At 40.5% G+C, this 23,024-nt stretch overlaps 1 protein-coding gene across 1 annotated transcript in view; it reads right to left on the bottom strand.

Annotated features, from left to right (window-relative positions):
• Positions 1 to 1,580: 1,580 nt before the first annotated feature.
• Positions 1,581 to 23,024, bottom strand: part of LOC127157584 (tyrosine-protein kinase receptor UFO) — a 34,859-nt gene continuing 13,415 nt past the window's right edge. The window contains exons 8-20 of the mRNA XM_051100822.1: positions 17,684 to 17,823; positions 16,408 to 16,552; positions 16,291 to 16,308; positions 14,926 to 15,055; positions 14,385 to 14,476; positions 9,942 to 10,037; positions 9,790 to 9,867; positions 9,607 to 9,699; positions 8,708 to 8,829; positions 7,581 to 7,690; positions 7,327 to 7,486; positions 5,653 to 5,789; positions 1,581 to 4,873 (exon numbers count right to left, since the gene is read on the bottom strand). Coding sequence (XP_050956779.1) covers positions 4,426 to 4,873; positions 5,653 to 5,789; positions 7,327 to 7,486; positions 7,581 to 7,690; positions 8,708 to 8,829; positions 9,607 to 9,699; positions 9,790 to 9,867; positions 9,942 to 10,037; positions 14,385 to 14,476; positions 14,926 to 15,055; positions 16,291 to 16,308; positions 16,408 to 16,552; positions 17,684 to 17,823 — 1,769 coding nt within the window. The 3' untranslated portion in view covers positions 1,581 to 4,425. The remainder of the gene's footprint in view (positions 4,874 to 5,652; positions 5,790 to 7,326; positions 7,487 to 7,580; positions 7,691 to 8,707; positions 8,830 to 9,606; positions 9,700 to 9,789; positions 9,868 to 9,941; positions 10,038 to 14,384; positions 14,477 to 14,925; positions 15,056 to 16,290; positions 16,309 to 16,407; positions 16,553 to 17,683; positions 17,824 to 23,024) is intronic.

The raw sequence follows: 23,024 nt of genomic DNA, 5'->3' as shown, positions 1-23,024 counted from the left end.
AAAAGATGATATCTGATTACAAACAACTTTTGTAAAGCATTTTCACCATAAATGTAAGGAGAGAAAGATGGGAGAGGAGAGATTGCTAGCAGGAGGAGGAGAGGGGAGTTTTAGCAGTGGATGTGGTTGGTTTGACTTCCTGTGTTTGTGGAGCTGAGAACTGACTGCTGATGGATGTAGTTTTGTCTATGACGAAAAGAGCAAAATCATCAGTTGTTTAAGCGGTGGTGGAAGATGGGGAAGGGAGACAGAGAAGAGAACTGAATGTTTTGAAGAGTTTGCGTGTGTCTGAGGTGCGGTTTATTCTGTTTGTGTAAATATGGAGATGTGGCTTCCACGCCAGTGCACGGATACCAAATAAATATACAGCTGTGCACATCTTTACAGTTAGTGCACCAAAGGCCTATAGCACACGGATGGCTGAAAACAAAACTGCGGGACGGTTCACCACTTGAAGCGCAAAAACGACAGTGACAGCAAGTAGTGTACACTGAAAGAACAGTGAACCATTTCATTACACATCCATCCTTCAGCTTTTGTTATGAAGGGTCCCCGTATTGATTCTAACATTACACAAACTGAATCTGAAACTGGGTTCAAAGTTTGTCTGTTTACTTAACTTTATAGAATTCATCTATGCCTTTATGATGAGAAATTCTCTCCAGCTCTGCTCGACCTCATCCCATCTAAAGTCATATTTCATATTTCAAAAGAATCTGAAATTCTCAAAATCTGAGTAAAACGTGAGCACAGTTTGGCTCACAAAGCAAATAACAGACACAAGTGCATTTGCACGTCTTATTGACTGTTGACACATTATAAATTGACATAATGCATGGTTCTGTTTGTGATATTGTACAGAAGTAGTTCTCCAAGAGCTTATACTTAAAATGTATCAAGACATTAGTGGTTTATTATTATATTTAATATATATATATATATATATATATATATATATGTATGAATATATACATTGTTGTCATGGACACTAATTATGTTTCACACCTTGTTTTGCCCCTGCCAAATCTGATACGTGAAATATAAATACTTTCAGAATCTTTATTTTGTATATGTTTTTTCTTTAAAATTCTAATCTTTTCTGTTTCTCTATTTTAATTAGGCCATTCATTCATTTACTTTACAAAATCAAGCATAGTCAAGCTTGCATCAATTGACTCTCAGCTGATCCACGTCTACCTATAGGTATACGGCGCCTCTCTCAGCTTCCTGTATAAGCAGCTTTCACGTTGCTCATTAGTTAATGACCCTCCTCCATCCCCAACTCCTCCTCTCATCCAGACAGAATTTGGCTTTCTGATTCTCTTTTGAATCCGACTAATTTCTAAAATGTGTACATTAAATTACTGAACATTTAATTTGGTTCGGTTCTGTTCTGTTTCCTTAGGGGAGATTATTGCTGCTCTCCTGCATGGATGTAATCCAAACCGCGTGCTTATTGTCAATCATCTTTGACGACAGTGATCCTGACAGAACTAAGTGTTTACAAAGTATTTAACCAAAGCAATGTATTTTATTAGAGCTGTGATTAATGTCAGTAAGTTGGTTCACCTGATGAAAAATCAATTGTGCAGGTAGTATTTATTTTAATACAAAGCATATCAAAATCACAACAATGACACCGATGTTATCTAGACAACATTAGCCATATAAACCTAAAGCTAAACACTTGTGCACCGTAAACTGAGCCATTTTAAGGCAAAATACTGGCTTTCAAAGGCACTTTGAAGTGTGCTTCTGTCTATGAACTCATACGTTGATAAAATAGTTTTTGTACTTTTGTCAGTACAGAATGCAAAACTTGGCTTTGAATGAATAGCTTTGCTACGCTGCACACCTGGATGAACCGTGACACTCATTTGATCATCACTGGCTGATTTACTGAAAGGCAAAAGAACATGTAATATTACATATAGAAGACGCACTGAAATATCACATGCAGAAGTGGTGCTACTGAATTTGTCCTGCTCAACTAAGGTCAGCTGGGACGATTCAAATCCACGTATTTAAACACACAGTGTTTCTCATTATGAAAGACAGCGATTGAAAACGTGCTGAAAATGTGAGCATGCAAATATACACACAAGGTGACTGACAGAACATTTTGTCGGGGGGCTGTCATGTTAATTTTGGTCTCCAATCTTTCATGTGTGTAGAGAGCAGAAATGTTTCCAGCTGAGCACTGGTACACAGAAACATCATTTATATAGTAAATCATTTGTCACCCAATGTATCGAAAGCATCGTGGCTCATCAAAGTTATGATACAGTTACATCTGTCGTATATTAATGTACCTCAGACAATCTTAGTACCACATTACAGTGAAAAGAAAAAAAAAACAGTCACACCAAATATTTTCCAAACATTGGTTCTATGATGTAAAATGATTTAGTTTCAATGATTTAAATTTCAGAATAGATTAAAGGCTGTACTGGAAGAAATAAACATATTTGAAAACAATTGCAAAAGAACAGTCAGCTAACATGTCATCTGTATTTGAACTTATTTTGAAACAGCCTTTTTTATATTATCGTAACATGATAATATTCTGGTAAATGTACATCATTTTATTGTCTAAAAGTCCATGTCAGATTTAAAAAGAAAGGATAAACAAAGAAATACAATGACAAAAAATGATTAGTGCAAAATATAAAATGTACAAAAAACTTTACGAAACAAGAAAAAAATACTGTGCTTGAGTCTGGGGCAGGGCCTCTGACGAGCAAAGACCTGTTGTATGTGTAGCTTTACACAGCTTAGTCTAGTCTACTGCCCTAGCCTACTTTTCAAAAGAAACCACAAAATTGGTCTCAAATCAATGTTAAAAAAAACCCTGTTGATTCAGAAAACCTCAGAAACAGAGTTATAAAAATGTACACGTACACCTGGAGGTTAGCTAGAGCGTGTCTGTAGGTCACACACGTGATTCGGTTTGACATGTTAGACCTAACACAGAACGCTAACGTCACCCTCCACGCGTTTCTTTGGATAAAGATGATGGTCAGGAGACTGGACGGAGTAAAATGAAAGACAGAAAGAGTCAGACTCGGTTCCGTCCCGAGTGGCAGTGTCAAGCTAGTTTGCGTCAATGGTCGTTGTAAATCCAAGCATCTCCTGAGTTGATGATGAGCATATTGTGTGATCAATATCAGCAGAAATCTAACTTTACTTTCAGTTAGACCTTACACAAAAGGGGCTTTAATTGTTCAGATCGCAGCCGACTGACGTCAGTCTCAGAAGGCCGCAGGAGGTGTGCTGCTTCTCTGGGTTTTAACCTAGCGTGATGTGATGAAAGCATGCAACAAGACATTTGATTTGTTGCTCATTTTCCGTAGCCCTCCCACTGCAAATGCGCTCTGAAAAATGAGCTTCTTTATAGGCATTCTGACAGTTCCATTAAGAACCTTTAGAATCCTTCCATTCAACTTCAGATCATTATAAGTGTTCGTCAAAGACAAAAACGGTCAAAAACTGATCACTGAAAGGTTCTTTGGGAAACACAAAATCGTTCTTCTGTTGCATCACCTTTGTTTTAAAGAGTGTGCAGTAGTTGTTAGGGCATTGCCATGATTTTACTTGGTGCTTGCTTACCCTAATGCATGATTTGTAAAGTTGTCAGAGTGCTGTTCGATCTAGCACACATTGCACAACCTTTCAAGTGACAACTCTGGCCTACAAACACTTGTGAAAAGTGATACGGCAAATAAAGCAAGATCGCATGTGAGACAGGAGTTCTCACGTGAGACTGGTTTTCCGCAAGAAGCTTGCGAGGGAAGTTGTCTGTATGCTGGTTTGCAGTAAAAAAGAAAATGAAACTAAAGAGAGAATGGTTGCTTTCAGAAGCCATGCAGGATCTGCTGTGGGTCTACGTCTCCTCACCCTGTATCTTGCTCTCTCACTGGCCAGTGTCATTATTAGTCAAAACACATTTCACACTGCGGGACGCTCTGCAATTTTGGGCATTTGTCAGCGAATCCTACAGAACTGCTGTTGAGTGAAAATTGGGGCTAAAATCGTGCGGCGTGAACCGGGCGTAAGGACGAGCAACATTAAGCAAATACCGCCGATCTGCAATACGGCTTGGAGCTGCGCTCATCACTTGTTAGCGTGGACAGACAGATTACTTGTCGCTGGAAACGTATCATATCGTTTCTGGTTATGACAGAGTGCAAGACAAAACCTACGAGCGCTTTGATTTCTCACAACCTACACTGAACATGAAGGACAATTTGGAATGAAAAGGAAACATGTTTTCTAAAAAAGCATAAAAAACCCCTCAATAATTCACTTGAAACACTGAATGTCGGGTGGAGTGTGTGGCGTGTCTGTGCAAAATGATGGGGCAGGAGCAATAGCTCAGCTCTCCACAAGAGGCAGTCTAGGTCCCCGTCAGCCACGGCAGCGTCGTCACTGCCACGGCAATTTCTTCTTTTCTTCTCTTTCCTCCGGGGACTGACCTTCAGAGGCCGGCACTGGAGTGGAACAGGACGAGGGCTGGAGCAGCGGGGTGGGTACGGACCCCGTCAGGTTCAGACTCTCCATGGAGTCGGCGTTGAGAAGGCGCTGGTTCTCATGCTGGGGGCAGATCACGTACCGGTTGGGCTGGTGGACTTCTGCGGTGGCCACTGAGCCCGAGCCCTTCAGGGCCCCGAGAACGCACGGGACCCCCATTATGGGATCACGGCCCCCCACGGCCCCCAACTCTCCGGAGGTCTCCTCCATATTGACATAGAGTATCTCATCTGGGTCTTGGCTCGGAAGATCTTCCAGGACCTTTTCGAGCTCGCAGCGCAAGATCTCGAAGCTCGGCCTGTCCTTGGGGCTCAACAGCCAGCAGGAAAACATCAGGGAATAGCTGAGAAAAAAAACGAGACACACGGATGGCAAGAATGTCAAACATTGCTTGTCTCATGATTGTTTGTGATGTTTGAAAAAACATGAAAAATATTTGAGAGCCAATGTGAGAGGGCAATTTTCACACTTCAGACTTTTCCTCACACAATGCTCTGGTTTGACTGTAATACAGCACACGAGTAGGTCTGGGAATCTAGAGCCAGTTCTTAGTACCATTTGCAGGTTTTTAAATAAAATACTGGACAGAACACCATGCTAAAATACAGATGGGTGTTTGTAGTCTGATTTGCTGACCACTGGTAAAAGTGTCTGTAAAACCAGAATTGAAGTCAAGTTCAGTCAACAGCATTTGTCACATAATGTTGAGTATCATTATATACATTTTTTTTTTGGATCATGAAAAATCTGGTTTACGGTGAGGCATTTACAAGGGAATGGGGCCAATTCTCATAAAAATAACCACTGTCTGAATAGTATAGCCACAATAACATAACCTTTTTTGCTTTATACTTCATATATATTTTTTATATCTCTATTATGAAATAAATAATGAAAGATAAGGCACCTGTGTTTAAGCCTTTGTCTTTGTTGTTATTTCAGTGACATCACTCACATACAGTCAACGTTTTTAGCACTGCATTGGTTCCTCTTATATGCATTTACAACCTAGCAGTGCTACTTCCTCTAAGTCGGGTGGTGTTAACCAGAGGCTAAATATATGTTAACCCAGGTCGAAGCATAGTGTGAAAAGCCATGCAGGTCTTTGACAGGCATACTCACATGCTGTCCAGGCAGTCTGGAGGCTGTTTCAGACGGTTGCCCTGCCTCAGATAATCATAGATTTCACTGTTTTCCACTCCAGGGTACGGTGTCTGACCTCGAGTCGCGATCTCCCACATTGTCACTCCAAATGACCACTGCAGGACAGACCAAAGCACCTTCATAAACAATATGAACGCTAATTGTAAAACAACAGATATCGTGTAAGTGTGGCAAATTATTAGGGGTTCAAGTGTGTACCGCTGAAACTCTGTTGTAATTGTTAAAATGGCCTAGGATCAGTGATCTCCACGCAAAACTGATTGTGCAGACCTAACCGTAAGTTGTAGAGACTTGAAACTTGGAGAGATGGCAGTACTCACACCGCTGACAACGTCACCATGTCTTGCCCCGATCGGTCTGAAGGGGACGCTACAGTGATCGAAAGTACAACATCGCTCATAACTTGTAAACTGTCAGTCGCAGGCTCAAGTGTCTGACGTTGTTGGAATCCTTGGCTCACGTTGGACAGAACGCAAGCCTCAGATTCAGTTGTGACCTGGTGACATTTTCAGGTATTTTGGATTTTCTGAAAAACCTACTTTAGCAGATTAGTCCTAGGTTTTCCCCTGATCAATAATTAGCAATAATTATCAAAATAATAATAATTATAAAAAAAAAAACAAATAAAAAAAAAAAACACGTCACCATCGCAAAGGGACGCTAAAACATTCAAAAGGGGCAAGGCCACTTTTAGTAAAAGGCCTATAACTCCTGAAGGGAATGAGATCTTTGCCAAACTCAGAACACTTATCCAAAAGCTAAATCTGAGGGCACAGGACAACAATCTCAGAGCTTGGCCACTTGGTGGTGCTATAAGAAGGAAAATGCATAAAAATGGCTATACCTATGCAACCGTTTGTCCTATCAACATGAATATCGCTGTGTCTCGGTTCTAAGTGCCACAAGGGTGTATATGGACATTTGCGTAGCTCCAGAAACCATGGCCGCCACTGGCCGGTGACGTCTAAGCACCTATTAGACATGGTTAACTAAGGCTGATCGGAATGAAACTAGGTGGGCCTGTGAAAAAATTGATCTTGCTGATCTTGCATTTTTCAAGGGTGTAAATGATTGTACATTCTGCGTTTTTTTTTTTGCACATAAACGCAACATTTGTATTATTTGATAGAACTCCTAATTCCGGACGACTTTGCTTTTAAAATCAAATCGTTTTTTTAAATGATTAAGAAGTTGTAACAACTCAAAACTTCACAAAGATTGGTGAGCATGTGCGACAGGTGATTCTAAACAAGCATACAAAGTCTTAGGGAGATTGGACCACGGCTGGCGCTATAACAGTCATTAACACTAAAAGACATAATATTTCTATGGTAAATTACCTGGATGCTTTTTTAAATCATAGATTTAGGTGGTGACAGGCTTGCTAAATAATGTCTTTTTTCATATGTGCCTGAATAATCGCTATAGTTACATTTTGCAATCTTTGGAATAATGTGTATCGGTGCGTCATACGCAATAGGACCAGGCACATGCATTAATGTCAATTTTGAATCTCGCTGTAGCTTGTAAATTGTTTTTAATGTTGTAGTGCGATCAGAGGGACCAGAAACATGTCCGCTGCTCCTCTTGTTCACGCTCTGGAATGTCTTCATTGTTTATCAAACGTCTTACCACATCACTCTTGGTGGTGTACACTCTGTCTGCCAGGCTCTCGATGGCGATCCACTTGACAGGCATCTTAGAGATGCGTCCTTGTCTGTAGTAGTCTCCATTATAGATCTTCTTAGACAAGCCAAAGTCAGCCACACACACATTCATGTTCTCATTTAACCTGTTTACCAGAAGTCAAATAAAACACTCCAATCAATATCGCATGTAGACTGCTGTAGTAAGCAGCAGTGTGTGTGTTTCCCATCAGCACTCACATGCAGTTTCGAGCTGCCAGGTCTCTGTGAATGAAGTTCTTGCCGCTCAGGTATTCCATTCCTCTGGCGATATCCGTCATGAACTTCACCAGCATCTGAGATGGCAGATACTACACAAAGGAGACCGAGATATTATAGACAAATGCTTTTTGTCATCAAATACTGCATCTTTCATTGTAATCTAACATTTGTTTTTTTTCTTGATTGTGCGTTCTTGCTTTGACAGGCAGGTGGCGCCAGAGCCTTTCCCAGATTCTGCTCTGACCACAGACACACGTCCACTGACAATAACAGAAATCATAAACCAGTGGGCTTTAAAAACACTTCTGCGGTTCAACGTGTTCCTGAGAGAATGCACTGTGTTGGTTGGGAATGTGCCTGACGTCTGTCCTTTAGAGGAACTTCGTTATGATTACAAAGGAGTTTCACAACTCTGACCATGAGGATGTGCATCTCGCCTCAAAACAAACTGGTCATCAATTAAATCTCGACAGAACCGTTCACTGCGATTGCACCAGAGAAGAGCGGCCTTGCTTTCCTTCACAGTGTTCACATTCATCAGTGATGCTGTAATGTTTGTGAAAAAGAGAGAGTAACGCTGCTGCCAGATTGGACAGCCTGCGTTTGTGCGCAAAATGTAACTTTTTCTCCCCAGTTCAATTCAGAATTTTTTAAAGATTCGGTTACATTCAGACAAATGTATTATTATTTAAAGAAATCGTTCACCCAAAAACAAAATTTACTCACATTCACGTGGTTCCAACATATTTATTTATTTAGTTAGTGTGAACAATTATATTGCTTTCATTTTATGAAAAAGAGCAGCATGACCATGAACTTCTTTTTTTAAGAAAGACACAGGTTTGGAATGACGTGACGGTGAGCAGATGATTACAGACTTACTTTCGTTTCTGGGTGAACTATTCTTTTTTTTTTTAAAGAGAACTACGACTCCTTTAGGTTAATCAGTGCTGAATCACTCTTCTGATCTATGTCTTAATGCAATGTGCCATTTGTCCTTATCATTTGCCCTCTTTGTGACCTTCTGTCCCCTCCAGATAACGCTTTGTCTCATTTTTGTCTTCAGTGTTTCAGGACGTCCTCTAAAGGCGTGCGACCGAACTCACCACTGGCGAGTCGCCGAGTCTGGAGTACAGCAGGTAGCTGTGGAGGTCGCCGTGCTTCATGTAGGGAAGGATGACGACAGGAGACGGGTAACCTTCGCTCTCCACTGTCTGCAGACACACACCTGTCACACAACACACAGACCGTCACTCTCATCCGGCCTGGCATTTCATCAAGGCCTAGGTCAATCGAGTCTCGTTGAAAGAACCCAGAAATCCAAACTCACACCGCTTGCTTTCTTAAGAAGTCTTCCTGGTCGCATTGTGCGTGATTCACTAGTTTACATTATTTTAAAAAATGGATGTAATAATGTACGGTAATCACTTTACAGATCTCTAGCTGTCATTTGGGCAGGGAAAAGCATTCCGATTTTTCACATTTTCTGGACACAGTGTCAGTAGTGCAAGTCTAATCGCTCAGTAAAATAACAGCATGTGATTTAAACAACGTCTTTACCCTAAATATGAAGGATAACAATTGTAAAGTTCACCAGGGCAAACACAGCTAAGATGACATTCATATTCTGTAGCATAAAGTCAAATCTTGTCTTACACAATTTCAGTTTTACTCCGAAAATATAAATTCATGTGAATAGGTCAAAATGTTGTCAGTTTTTATTCTGAGCTCATTCAAGTCTGTTGCAAATCCATTCACATCCTTATTTCTGGGATGAACAAAATCTCAGCTACTGAGTATGATATACTTTAATAATTCTATACGTGTAAATATTAGTATACTGTCTTAATGTGCTTGCTGAGCTATCAGTCAGTTCAACAAAGCTGATCTACAGACTGCAGAAGAGAGCTGACAGGAGTGCAGACATTAGATGTCCATGTTCCTGTAAGCCAAACTTTCTTGTATTTGTTATTTTTTTTAATTTTAAAAGAGTGAACGCACTTACCTAGAAGCCGCATGACGTTCTGATGATCAAACTCCTTCATGCACGCCGCCTCTCTCAGGAAATCCTCCATTTCAGTGCGAGTGCAGATAGCAACTAACCAAAACACAGCATTAGGATGAGGTTAGTCTGATGAGAATGACTGCTGCTGTTTTTTTAGAGATGCTTCAGTCGCTACTGACTCACTTTTCATGGTCTTCACTGCCACTTTGAGCACCGAGTCCTCCTGAGTGAGCAAACCCTCCATGACGGAGCCGAACTCACCTGCACGCATACAGACACCCGTCACAATCTGATCGCCAGCACAAGGTTCCCTACGGCAGTTACGCAACACTCACCTTCCCCGAGTGTTTTTCCCAGCGTTAGCTTATGCCTGTCCACCATCACGTCCTGTAACTTCTGCTTGAGCTCATCGCTGATCCCCAGAGAGTTTACTGAGAAAAGAACCAGAGATTAGCATCGGATTTCAAAGACTTTCTATGAGTGTTTTCAACAGCATGTGAGAAAAACAATATAATCTTTAGAGAGAAACCTAGTTTTGGCATTGACAGAATGCTGTTTCCTCTCTGTACTGTAACACGATCAACCACACACAATCAACCAAAGCCAGGTGAGAGTTAAAGGTGATACCTGTTGACCCTGAATACACAACCATTGTTACGTTTACACTCGCTTTGTTTCAAGTGTCTGCGAGTTTACAAGAACTTGCTTATCATGTGTTACGAACACGTAAATCTAAACATTTTGGAAGAGACATTTGGCTGTTTCATTTCTATTCAGAAGACAAAATGAGAGGTACATTTGAAAATGACAAAGTCGAATTTCTTTTAAGAGAAAGAATTTGCAGAGAATTTTCGAGTCAAAGTCAAGAGGTAACGGAAAAAAAAAAAAACTTTTACTCAATTATATTCTAATAATAATGGTAAACAAAATAGTAACAATGAGACAATATTCCGGTGGTCCGAGTTCTCAAAAACTTGATATACTTATGCATAAAATGAACCCTATCAACAATAAAATGAGGCAGAGGCAGAAGAACAGGTGCGCTAAAATCAAGCCTAGCCCTTGAGTTTTCCTAATTCAGTATTCTGTCCACCTGGACATACGTCACAATACAGAAGTAAAGTCATAAACATCCGTTTTTTGTGTATTTAGGTAGTACATTTGTTCATGAGTTTTGGTCAAATAATACTCATATAATCTCAAGTGTGATGAATGCGAACCGATTCGGCCTTCAGTTCAGGATAGAAAGCTCAAGCTCGACTCAAGAACTAATGCTGGAGTACTGAAAGAATGACAGAAGAACTGTGAGGATAGTGACCCGAGCAGCTGTTTAGATGAACTAACTCTTCCCAACCGCCTCTATCTGAAGAATGCCGCCGACGCTCGTGAAGCAGTAACTCAGCACAGGGAGTAAAAACTGTATTTAGCAGCAGTGTGTCAAAACACCCTATGATTTTACAAATGTTGCAAGATTGTTCTGCTCTTCAAATGAACCCAGATGGGAATCAAGACAGTACGTGGGATGGAAAGAGAGTGAGAGCAGAAAAAGGAAAAAAAGGATTGTAATGGAGCCTGACCAGATGACACAAACCCTCCACCCTTCACTATTGCTCAAAACAAGCTCGCGCTATCATGACCGTCCTCCGTCGCTTTCTCATAACACACCACGTCAGGCTTCACTGGAATGTTCTGGATCAGAAACCAAATGTAATACAGACCTTGAGACGGTGCAGAAGTTCAGCTTTTGTTTCAGTGTTTCAGTTCATGACATCAGTGAGATATGCATGAGTGTTACAGTCAAGATTTGTATCCACTGGAGTTCAGCATAAAACGTGACTCGTTTCGCAGTTGAGAAAAGCATCAGTGACAAGTTCAGAGCAAGCTAAGCCTAACTGCATTAATGGCATTAATGGCAAAAATGTATTTTTAATTGTCCCTCCCATAAAATCGAGGATATAATGAGGCACTTCCAATGAGGAAAAGACTGACAAACAAAAACATACATGGATCGCGGAACCGGGGGGGCCGCCCGGGCCTGGGCCCGGGTAACTTTTGAGGTCTGGTACAAATTATGAAATACAAAAATACATAGGCTATAGACTCATATAGATTATTCATTAAAAGATCGCGATCTCGATTCAAACAAACGCAATCTTATTGCTATATGATAATGATTTCGCCATGCCTATAAACCTTTAAAATCGCAATCACATCGGAATATTTAAACCTGCTTTCGCGCAACCGCTGATACATGTTTGAGCAAGCTTCACGACCAGTGTTGCAAACATTAAAATAATAACTAAAGTATTCGGATAAATGTTCATTAGAGCCCTGCACGGGCTTCATATATATTTCTTAGCCCGGCCCTTGTCCGACAGCTTATCAGAATTAATGGCCTGAGCCCGTCTCCCCCCCCCCCCCATTTTAACTAATAACTATACTAGTAATATTGTTTCTAATATTAAAATGTAGACTAGCATGTAAATTGTACAATCTTACAGACTTTATAGACCCCCCCAAACACACACACACACCTTCCCGGGCCCCCCCTTCTTTTAGTACGTTCCGCGAACCATGAAAACATACACATTAAAATACTCAATGACGTAAACAGTTTGTGTTAAAGGGGTCATCGGATGCAAAGTTGACTTTTTCATGTTGTTTGAACATTAATGTGTGTTGGCAGTGTGTGTACAGATCTACCCTATAACGATAAAAATCCATGGAGTGGTTTTTAATTAATCTGTAAAAATAATATCCCCTTTTTTCCATTCGAGCCGTTCTCAGATGTCTGTCACACTGACAGAGGCTGCTCCAATGATAGTTGATTGACATGAGCATCAGACCCTCCTCAGATCAGCTGTAACAGTCCGACCTCCATTGTTTTGATGCCGGAGCAGGGATGTAAGTTAGACAAGAATATCTCCGATTGAGCGATTGAGGTGTTGTGTTGCTGGATGTAATAATGAACATAGTGGTCGTCATTTACTCCCGACATCTGAGCCACTGAAGATGCAGTGGATTACGTTTGTTTGTGAAGGGAATGCGCCTCCCGATCTACATATATCCGTCTGTGTTCACGCGAATCATTCGTGATCCAGCTTCACCTACAGCAGAAGTGATTTTTATGAATCTCTGCAATCACCTTTCCTAATAATGTGCTAGTTAGCAAGTTTAGCGGCTAAACGCAGCTAAATGCGACTAAAGTAAACAGGCTCGTCACTCCACAGAGAGAAAAGAGGGGCAGGGTGAGCAGAGCTCATTTGCATTTAAAGCAACCTCGACCAGAATGAGATGATTTTTGCAGAGCTGATTTTGACAAGGTAAAAAGGGTGTTGTTTTACACAACCACTGAGAATTTTTAACAAAAGTATATCATAGACTTTTCATTAAGACCCTAAAGAATCATATCAACTTGTGGAAAATGGCATTCGATGACCCCTTTAACATTATTTTAGTGTGTGGATTTCTGTTTCTGTAAGTCTTCTGTAGAGCTGCTTTACAGCTGAATCACATCTTGCACTATAGTGTAAAGCTAATGGAAAGGAGTTTGCTGAGCAGTAGTAATACTGATGCTTGACTTAGGCTTCAGAACGCTAAAGCAGTAGCACTGTATATACGAACCTGTGCAACATTATGATACAAGCTGTTTACAACCATGTAAAGTATGGTAATATCTGCAGAGTACCAAAGTATTGTGTAATGAGTGTGTGTGACGCTGACATATGTGTGTCTGTTTGCTGAGATTCATTACTTCCAGCTGAGATTGTATGATGATTTCCTCAACACCAGCAGGTTTCACAGGACACGTGTGTGTGTGTGTGTGTGTGTGTGTGGTGGTTTTCTGTCAGGTTTTAAAGCCAACACCCATTTCTAGTGAATATGTGATTGTGTTCTCTGTGAATCTCTGTTTCTCTGTAAACGTGTCTGTCTCTCTAACCAGTTTTGTTGCTTCTGCATGCTGAGGCACATCAGTGCCTCTTAAAATGTCCCTGTCAGGGATGAATCCACCAGTTTTGAGGGTGAAATTTGATAGCAGGTTATGAGTGCACATTTTCTTCCCAACTCTGTCAAACAACAGTGAAAACTCCTCAAGTGTATGCAGAAGGGAGGCTGGCTGAGACCATTAACTTACATATCCATAACTCACACCATGATCAAATGCTGCATCATATGACAGTAAGGGCACTTCTATGCATTTCCTGAGAGACACAGCAGTATTTGCAAGACAGCAAAAAAAGTGTTAAAGTTTAGGTTTTAGTCTTTAGTCTGTGCAAATGAAGCGCTGCTGTCATGACACTCATGAAGCGGGCTGTGTGAAGACCACAACGTGGTTCTAAAACACCAACTGCACTTCAGTGAGACACTTTCCTGTAGCTCAGACAGAGCAGCAATGACATTAACAAAACCACAATCATGGGTCTGACAGCCAGAGAAATGTAAATGTGTAGCTTGAGCACAGTGCAAGTCACTCTGGATAAAAGCATCTGCCAAATGCTAAATCAGGTATGCTAATCTTAACATGGCGTCATCGCTGATGGTTGAATTTCAAGAATTCTAACAATAAAAATAAAAGGCATGTTTTTTTTCTTCTAATTCTTATAACTGGTAGAAAGGAAAACCGGAACGCCCCCCTAAGACGTGGAGGAGGAATTCCCATTGATCAGTTCTCGCCCAGGGGTTCCTGATCTAGTTACAGCTACGTGTGCAAGCAAGTAAAGACTCTGTCGGCACTGAGCGGTCAGTTTAACGTGTTAGTGGAGAGAAAGCAAACTCACGTGTGGCTTCTGTTGTGCGCCGGCTGTACGTCCGACGAGCTCGATATCGAACGACGAGTTCACCGCTCTCCATCATGGGTTCAAACGCCTCGCTGTACAACAACACACAAATACACATCTTTAAGCCCACATATTCTTCACATGGAACAGTATTCGTTACTTTATTCAGTTATTATATTTTTGGTAAAGTTATACCTAAACTATACCTGTTGTACACATGGCTAAACAAAAATATGTCCACTTAAAACATCTCCCCATGGAATTAGGGTGAGAGTTTTGTGCTTTCTAAGTCCTGTCTGTTAGCTCTTGTCCCATGCAGGGGTACGAGGAGATGCGGTGGGACAGGGAAACATCCTGGACATGTCCATCACAGTGCTAACAGACATACCCATTTACACTTACAGCTATGGACAATTTAATGCCTCTAGTTCACGTATGCCTGTTCATGTTTCAGTTAGGTTTAATAGTAGAATTAAAATTTCTGCTCACACCCACAGTGTCAGAATCCAGCAAAACAGCAAAAAGCCTCATTGCTACCCACCCAAAACGTGTCTCCTTCCGCCTCAGCCTGGTCACGTACACGGCCAAAAGCACCGCTAGAGCGATGGCGACGGCGATGGCCATGACCACGTACCACCAGTGCCAGGAGAACGCCGGAGGACTCAACATACCTTCACACAGACGCAGAGAAAGGAACTCTGATTTAAAATGTCCAGAATGTCAGTGTAAATTAGATTGTATAGAGGAAACGGGGAAACATGCATGCAAGTGTGTAGCTCTGTTTGGAAAACCAGCGAGCTGCCTACTTAGACAGGATTTAAAGGCGTCCTGAAAGTTTGTCTTTTGTGGTTGAATGGCTTACATAAAGTCGATGTTATATATAGAGAACAAGCACAGTATTAATCTCTCGGGCTACGCTCCCACAGCTAAGCTAAGTTCCTTGGGTTTTTCACATAAACATTATATGGAGTGTTTTCTTGCCACAGTCGCCTTTGAGTTGCTTACTAAGAGCTGTAAGTGATGATTTTCTGTAAAGCTGTGTTCTGTAAAGCATGGACAAATCTGAAACAGGTCTGAAATCTATTGCAGTGCTGGTGACTAGTTAGATTAAGCCTTACCTCATTACCAACGGACATGTGTCACCATCTGAGACTTTGTATTACAAACTAGTCACGGCCAGTGTTATTTCAATAATAATAGAAGCAGCATGAGCTGTAGTTACATCTAGTTAAGTCACACCAGGCTAGATACAAACTTGGGTTGCGCAAGTAAGGGATACCATACTGTTGCACTAGGCTGTCTTTATGTTTTATCATGGTCATCTGTTCACCCTAAAACCCCTGGATAAGAGACTAGAGAGTGAGGGTGTGTTTTGTTCAGCTGGTCATTGGTTGAATTAGCTCACTAAAATGACCTCAGTGCAAGATGTCCGTATTTACGGCAGGGCGTGTTTCTTCTAGAGAACGTCCTAAAGTCTTTCCGCGTGCCTCCCACTCAACAAAACTCCTCTCAGCCTGCTACTAATTTACTTTCATTTCTTTCTGCTCCTTTCTGCTTTCATTTGTCTTTTTCTTCCTCTTTTCTGAGACAGCAAACAAAAAAATAACAGAATTTTTAAGAAGGGCACTAAAAAAGGGAAGTAAAAGGAAAAGTCCGCTTCCATATCCTGTGTGGGTTCTATTTTTGTGGGAAGAAATGTCTGAAATCAGTTATATTTTGCTTCTTCCCGACTTACCAGATACCATCTTAATTAAAACATACACATGTACAGAATTTGTGTGAGGGTCAGGTTTAGGGTTGGGGTCAAGGTAGAATAAATTAGATCAATAATAAAAAACATTTACAAGTCAATAGGAAGTTCCCATCATTGTGTAAAAAAAGGTTTGTGTGTGTGTATGTCACTCACCTCTGGACTGTCCGGTTTCTGCAAAACATTTCAAGGAAAGAGACCATTAACATGCAGTGCAACTGTCTGACCTGTGAGACATGTGTATTACTGATTACTGTGTGTCTGCTCTCATACCTGCAGGAATGAGCGTGATGGTTTGGAGGGACGTCCAGGGTCCCTGTCCCGCGCCGGTGTACGCACACACTCTGAAGGAAACGTTCGAAAGCGGTGCTGAGAGATTGACAAACAGCTCTGTCTCCAAGCCTGTGTCCACCACAACCTGCCGTACCGGACATAAGCAGACCAGTCAGCAGTGTTGGGGAAAGTTACTTTTAAAAGTAATGCATTACCATTTTGAGTTATTCCCTGGAAAGTAACTAATTATGTTACTCAGTTACTTTTTATGGAAAGTAATGTGTTACATTACTTTTTCAATCTGGGCAGGGCTTGCTTCTTTGTTTTTAATATAAAACAGTTCTAATGTAAAAGCCCTTTTACACCAAAAGTGAAATGAATTCACCTCAGGCTGAAAGAAAAGTACATTTATGCAGGGGAATATCACTCTTCAGATATATAAAAAAATAAAGCACAAATGTTAGTTTATCTAAAGTAATTTTTGCTTATTGGTATGGTTGAATTGCATCACTGAAGGTCAGCAGCAAAGACACTGGTTAATAAAATGGGATTAAATACATAAAGGATATTTGTTTATTTAACATATTTAATTATTGCAGGGTTGCTTCATATTCTGAGTTTGCATTTCACTGTTTTTATTCATTTTGAGGAATACTCAGTCTGTTTTTTGTGAGTGAGATGAATTGATGCATGTTCACGTTTAGTCTAGAATACAGTAACATCATGTTTACTCCCGATTTCCCCACAGGAGACTTGTCAATCAGTAAATGGGGAAAAAGTAACTGGTGTTACTTATTTGAAAAAAGTAACTAATAACTAATAATATTAACTAATAGTAACTAATAATATTATTACGTAACTCGTTACTTGTAATGTGTTACCCCCAACACTGCCAGTCAGTCATAAACAACAAAGCATTTCAGTCAACATGAGACAAGATTTTCTGTAACTTCTTACCGATCGTTACAGCTGTTTAGCAAAGAGTAAAGAAATGAACCCCTAACTCTAACCCAACAGCTAACACATACACTGTTGTCAGTGTGTGTGTGCTTGTTTTTCTATCCCAGTGGGGGCTTAAACCTGAACACACACCAACTCGTGGGGACTCGTGTCACCGCCGTATATCATATAGAGTGAGATGTTTCTGAGATTGTAAAAATACAGATAGTTTTCTGCGAGGGGTAGGTTTAGCGATAGAGTTTATGAGTATAAAAACCATTATACCCATGGAGAGACCCCACAAGGATAGCAAACCAGTGTGTGTGTGTTTGGTCACCTGTTCCATATTAGGTGCGCTGTACTCCATCATGTATCCCTGCAGATGTCCGTTCATCTTTCCAGGAGGTTCGGACCATCTCAGGAGCACTTCTGTTCCGTTCACCACGACCGTCACATTGTCCGGGGCCGAATCTGGAACTAAAACACAAATAAAATGCCACAAATGAACATTCTCCTTCAAACTGGCTCTACTACTACATTTACTTACATTTCTGCAAAAGTGCAAACATGTACCTATACATACATTTCAGGGCAAATTAAAACTCTGAACACTCCCAAATAAATAACACATCACTGCTATATATATATATACATATATATTAGGGATGGCTCAGTACCATAATTTTGGCTTCGGTATGATGGTACCAGTATGTGATACCTTGGTACTGGTACTAAATCAATACTATAGGTGACAAATAACCAGCCTTAAAAGATAAGTGAATCGAAAAAATTTAGTAAGTAATGTTAACATACTAAACATGTATTAGTTCATTTATCAACTAATTATCGATCCTAGATTAAACGTGTGCTTGCATACACGTGGAGTAAGGTCAGCTCGTTCACCTTTATCGTCTGTTCTCTATGCAAAATAATGCCAAATTTCACATCTACTGTTGTCTTTATTTGTCTAGTTTCGAGTGTGTTGATGGAGTTTCATCTGTTTGATGATCCATCGTGTTGTTCTATTGTCACGTTTACCCTTTTCGCAGCAATTTGGGAAGCACCCACAGGTGAACGTCAGAACAGCAGCATTTGAAATACAGAACTGATCAAAATAATAGCATCAAACTGTTTAAAATAAAATATATACTGGTATTTTTTCCAGTCCCGGTTTACCGCGCATCCCTAATATATATATATATATATATTTCAAGATGATATCATATCTACATACCACTCACTTGCAATGTGATGTGGTCATGAGACAACAATGTGAAACGCAGCTGTAACAGTGTCAAGCATTGCATAATGCCTGCTGTTGCACCGCTTCACTGTTTTTATAACTAGCAGAAGTTTGAGTGTTCTCTGCGGCATTCAGTGAGTAGCAAGTTTGTATTAAAGTCTGAACACATTTATATTTCTGACATATTTAGCAAAAGTGCAGCAAAGAGCCTCTTTTACTTTCTCTCCCTTTCTTTGTTTAACTCATTTCACGGCCGCTGTGTCTGATTTTAATCCAGAGCAGCAGAAGAAAAAAAAACATACACCAGGACCGGCTGCAGTAATGGTCTGGAAATAGCTGTGTGAAAGAATGCGTGTGTGTGTGTGTGATGAGTGTGTACGTGTGTTTGCTAACTTCCCATAACAGAATTCTCTTCAACGGCAGAATCAGACTCTTTCTTAGCATATTTTTCCCCATTGCAGGTATGAAAGCGTTTTCTTTGTTATTCCATCCAGTAAATACGCAGTCTCCTCGCCTGGAGACGTTGAGGAACATGGCGCGGCGCTCTGATGATGTTATCAGGAAGAGTTTCACGTCTGATTGTTTCCACATGTGTTTCTGGCTCATGGCTGTGAAAATAGTATTTTGTCAAAGGCCTCTGCCTTCCTCTCCCGTCTCTACGGCCTAACCCTCTCCCTTACTAACTTTCCTCAGTGGAAATCTTTTCCTAAATTTCCAGTCCGATCCGATCAGGCAAACAGTACAACCCGCTCGAGCAGAGTGCTAGAAACCAGGGGGAACAAAAAGGCAGACACAGAACTGTACGTTAGTGAAAAAGGAAGGACTTCGTCAAAAATCCCAGAAGAATATGCACAGGATTCTGAATTGTTTGGGTGTAAATCATCTGGTGTGTCCGATAAGGGTGACGTACAAGATGTGCAGTCGTGGAAATCTACAGGTTTACAACAAAACAACTCAAATCCTTGTTATTAGTGTAATTATGTGGACCATGTGCTTTACTTTGATGAAAGTAATGTTGCAGTTTTGATCCTACATTACTGAATTTGGAGATTTGACCTGGACATGTTGAGCGGCACCAGTAAACCTCAGTGAGCAGTTCGAGCGTTTCACACGTGCTGCTTTACGAGGCCTGAACCTCGGTCTTAAAGCAATTAGTCACAAATTGTGTTGTTTACCGTTTGCGGTGGCATGCGGTATAAAATCTGCTTTCAGAAAGATTCCTCTCTCGTAGACGGGGGGCTGTGTTTATAGGAAAATATCCACGTACGCACTCCAGCTAAACTCGGACGGCAGTTCACCTTTTCGTGCTTAATCCTGATCTGTTCACACACAGTTGACTCATTTACTGGAGTGACAACCGCATTATACAACCCAGTTATCTCCTCAAAATCTCAGTGGTAGCGAAAACCACATTTACGATAATTGTATGCAGTGTGTACGAAACCGAACTGAACAACTAGCTGTTAATGATGAATTGAAATGCACATAAAAAAAACAAAACAAAAAAAAACACCGAACGCAAATCCAAATGCTGAAATTTTTTAATCCAGAGATATCGTAGCCCACACCTGCCCACTTTAACAAGTCCATAAACTGCATAGCTTTATGAGCCAAGCAACGAAAAACAACAAACAAGCCAAAGACGCTTCTAATAAATGGACATGGCAAAACTGCAAGCGCATGCTTGAAACAGTCATTAAAGTTTAAACAAAACATGACGCTTCTGTCAGCGGTGCGCTGTCACACTTCAGGAGTGATTTGTTTTTTTGGACACAAACAGAAATGAATATTTAGGGAATTCACTCCAGTATTTAAGTGCACTTGACAATCCTGAATCCTGTATAGAGGCCATAGTGTGTCACAGACAGTCACTTATATTATGTTAGTGAATAACCAAAGGTAGCTTATCTAATTTCGTAAGTTAAATACATTTGCTTATGTTCCTTTTTTTTAGGAGCAAGATTGTAGCTCAGCATTTATCAAAATGGTGTCAATTTTCCTGTTACAAGTTACTTTTTCCAGTAAATGTTTTTTTCTCCAGATAAACATTGCTCTTTACAGCTGCATTGCTCTCTTACATCACAGCATTTTATTCGTTTTATCCTGTGTAAATGTATCTCCTTAATGCAAGTTCTCAATTGAGATGTGTAATTCATGCAAAAAACAATCATTATTAAAAGAGAAAAAAATGCTGCTTAAATGATATAATCTGTTATATATTAAAAAAGATATGAACTCATTCAATAGAGTTCTGTTTTCACAAACTCAGGCTGACTACAGTTGAACTGCTTTCATTTCTGAGTAGATTGCAGCTTGGCAAACAGTTTAAAGTAGTTCTCCCAAAGCTGCTGGAGACGAGTGGATGTGTGATTACGATTATGTAAGTTCAGGTTTGAGTTCATTTGTTCAAACTGAAAATGCCAAACCGATTTCATTGCGATATCAGCCATCAGCTTTGTTTCTCTCTCTCTGCTTCTCTTATCCCTTGGGCAATGTGGGAAACTAGCAGAGTATGTTTTTTGTTTTCTTTCACAAACCCCCCCCTCTCCTCTTTTTCCTGTTCTATCCATCACAGCATTCTCTCTGCCCCATTCACTTTTCCCACAGTGTGTGCATGTCTGTATTTCACCCCTTCTTTTTTTTCGGGCAAGAATAAATCAAAGGTCAAGTAAGGTCAGGAGAGACGAGACAGAGCTGCTACATAAAACGGGGGAGGACAGAAACCAATGCAGCATGTTTAGGAAAGCAGGAAATTCTTTCTTAAGGAGAATTTGTAGGATTAGTGCAAAGACAAAGAAACAGACGGAAATCTGATTGCTCAGAAATTGCTTTTTTTTATAGCTCAAGCAAGTATAAAGTAAAAAAAAATAAGTATCTATCTATCTATCTATCTGTATGGCAACAGTGTACTGCAGTCAGATGAAATGTTGTCAGGCCACACGTCAGTAAAAATGAAAGAATTAAGACTGTAGATGTCCCGTCAGCCGTTATACTGTGCTCGTAGCGCTGTAGCCCGTGTCATTTCATATTAAAGCTGGAATGAAACTACAAGCATGTGTGTCAGACCCACGTCACGCATATAAAGTAAGTCAATCATTTTTTAGCTTTACAAATTCATCTATATTTAATTTTCAGTATTTAGTGTTTGATAATTTGATTCATTTTTTTGTGTTTGATAACTATTCATAAAAAACACCTAACAAATATTAAAAATATACCTTCTTTACGCTGTGTCTACATTAATTTGAAGATTGAATATGAAATTATTGCAGTACATTTTTTAAAAACCTTGAAGTTAGGTGGGATTAATCGCAATTAGTTCGAGGGACAGCAATGGCATTTAAGAGTAAAGAAGAGCTAAAGAAAAGTCCTTCAGCCTGTACTAACATAATAAACACGCTAACAACACACAAACCAAAAGCAGCACCACACCGACACACCGACACACACACACACACACACACACAGCCCAGTACAGCCAAACACTGTGTCACTGTCCAGCAAAAGCCTCTCCTGGAAAATCTGAAACATCTCCTTCACTCCTCCATGTTTCCTGTGTCTCGCCTGTTCCACATGCTGACACAGCAGTGACGTAAATTATTCATGGGAGACTGAAAAAAAATCCAGAACACATAGGGAAAGAGAATAACAAATGAAACCTTTTTAAAGACAACCCTTTTCGCTTCCATCATTTGAATAAGAGCACCAATCCGCACAATGTTTGTGTCACACTCCGGGCGTTCTAGAGCAGATGTGAGCGCCGAGAGCCAAGAGCTCCGTGTGTGTCGCCTGCGATGCGCAAGAAATGGAAAACCTGGAGTGGAGCGGAGTTGGAGCGGAGTGGTTTTAATGGGAGAAACTGCTGTCGCCCCACTCACTTCCGGCAGCCTCGTTCCTATGACCGGATCACATATGTGCTGAGTTTCAGTACAACAGCAAACAAATGTGTGAAATACATCGGAAAGGATGTCAAACAGCTTTCTATAGCTGACTGGACAATACAGATTGTGTCGGTGCGGCTTCACAGCGGTAAACAGGAAAACAGCAGAATCACCATGAAGACAGTAAAGCAGCTCTAAAGACAACAGCGGCATCATTGAGCTCTAGTCATTTCACATCAACTACAGTGTGAAGTTAATCAATCAGCTATAGGTAATAGGCATCAGCGTTGTAATTCATCTTCAGTCAGTTCAATGCTGACTCAGTTCAGTTCAATACCAGTGTCGATGCTGCACAATGTAAAGCTACGGTGGCCGAGAGAGCTCAACGCGATGCAACTTAAGAAAACACATGCAAATAGCTTTACCAGAAAATTAAGAAAACATCTTCATTAGTTTGACAGCGCATGTGCTGCAAATACTTTTAAAACAACCAAACACAGAAACGTGCTGCAAATTTTTCATGAAAATTAACCAGGGTTTGATTACCATTTGTG

This window comes from Labeo rohita, unplaced genomic scaffold (assembly GCF_022985175.1).
Source record: "Labeo rohita strain BAU-BD-2019 unplaced genomic scaffold, IGBB_LRoh.1.0 scaffold_112, whole genome shotgun sequence".
Lineage (NCBI taxonomy): Eukaryota > Metazoa > Chordata > Actinopteri > Cypriniformes > Cyprinidae > Labeo > Labeo rohita.
This window is presented reverse-complemented; position numbering and strand designations above follow the sequence as displayed.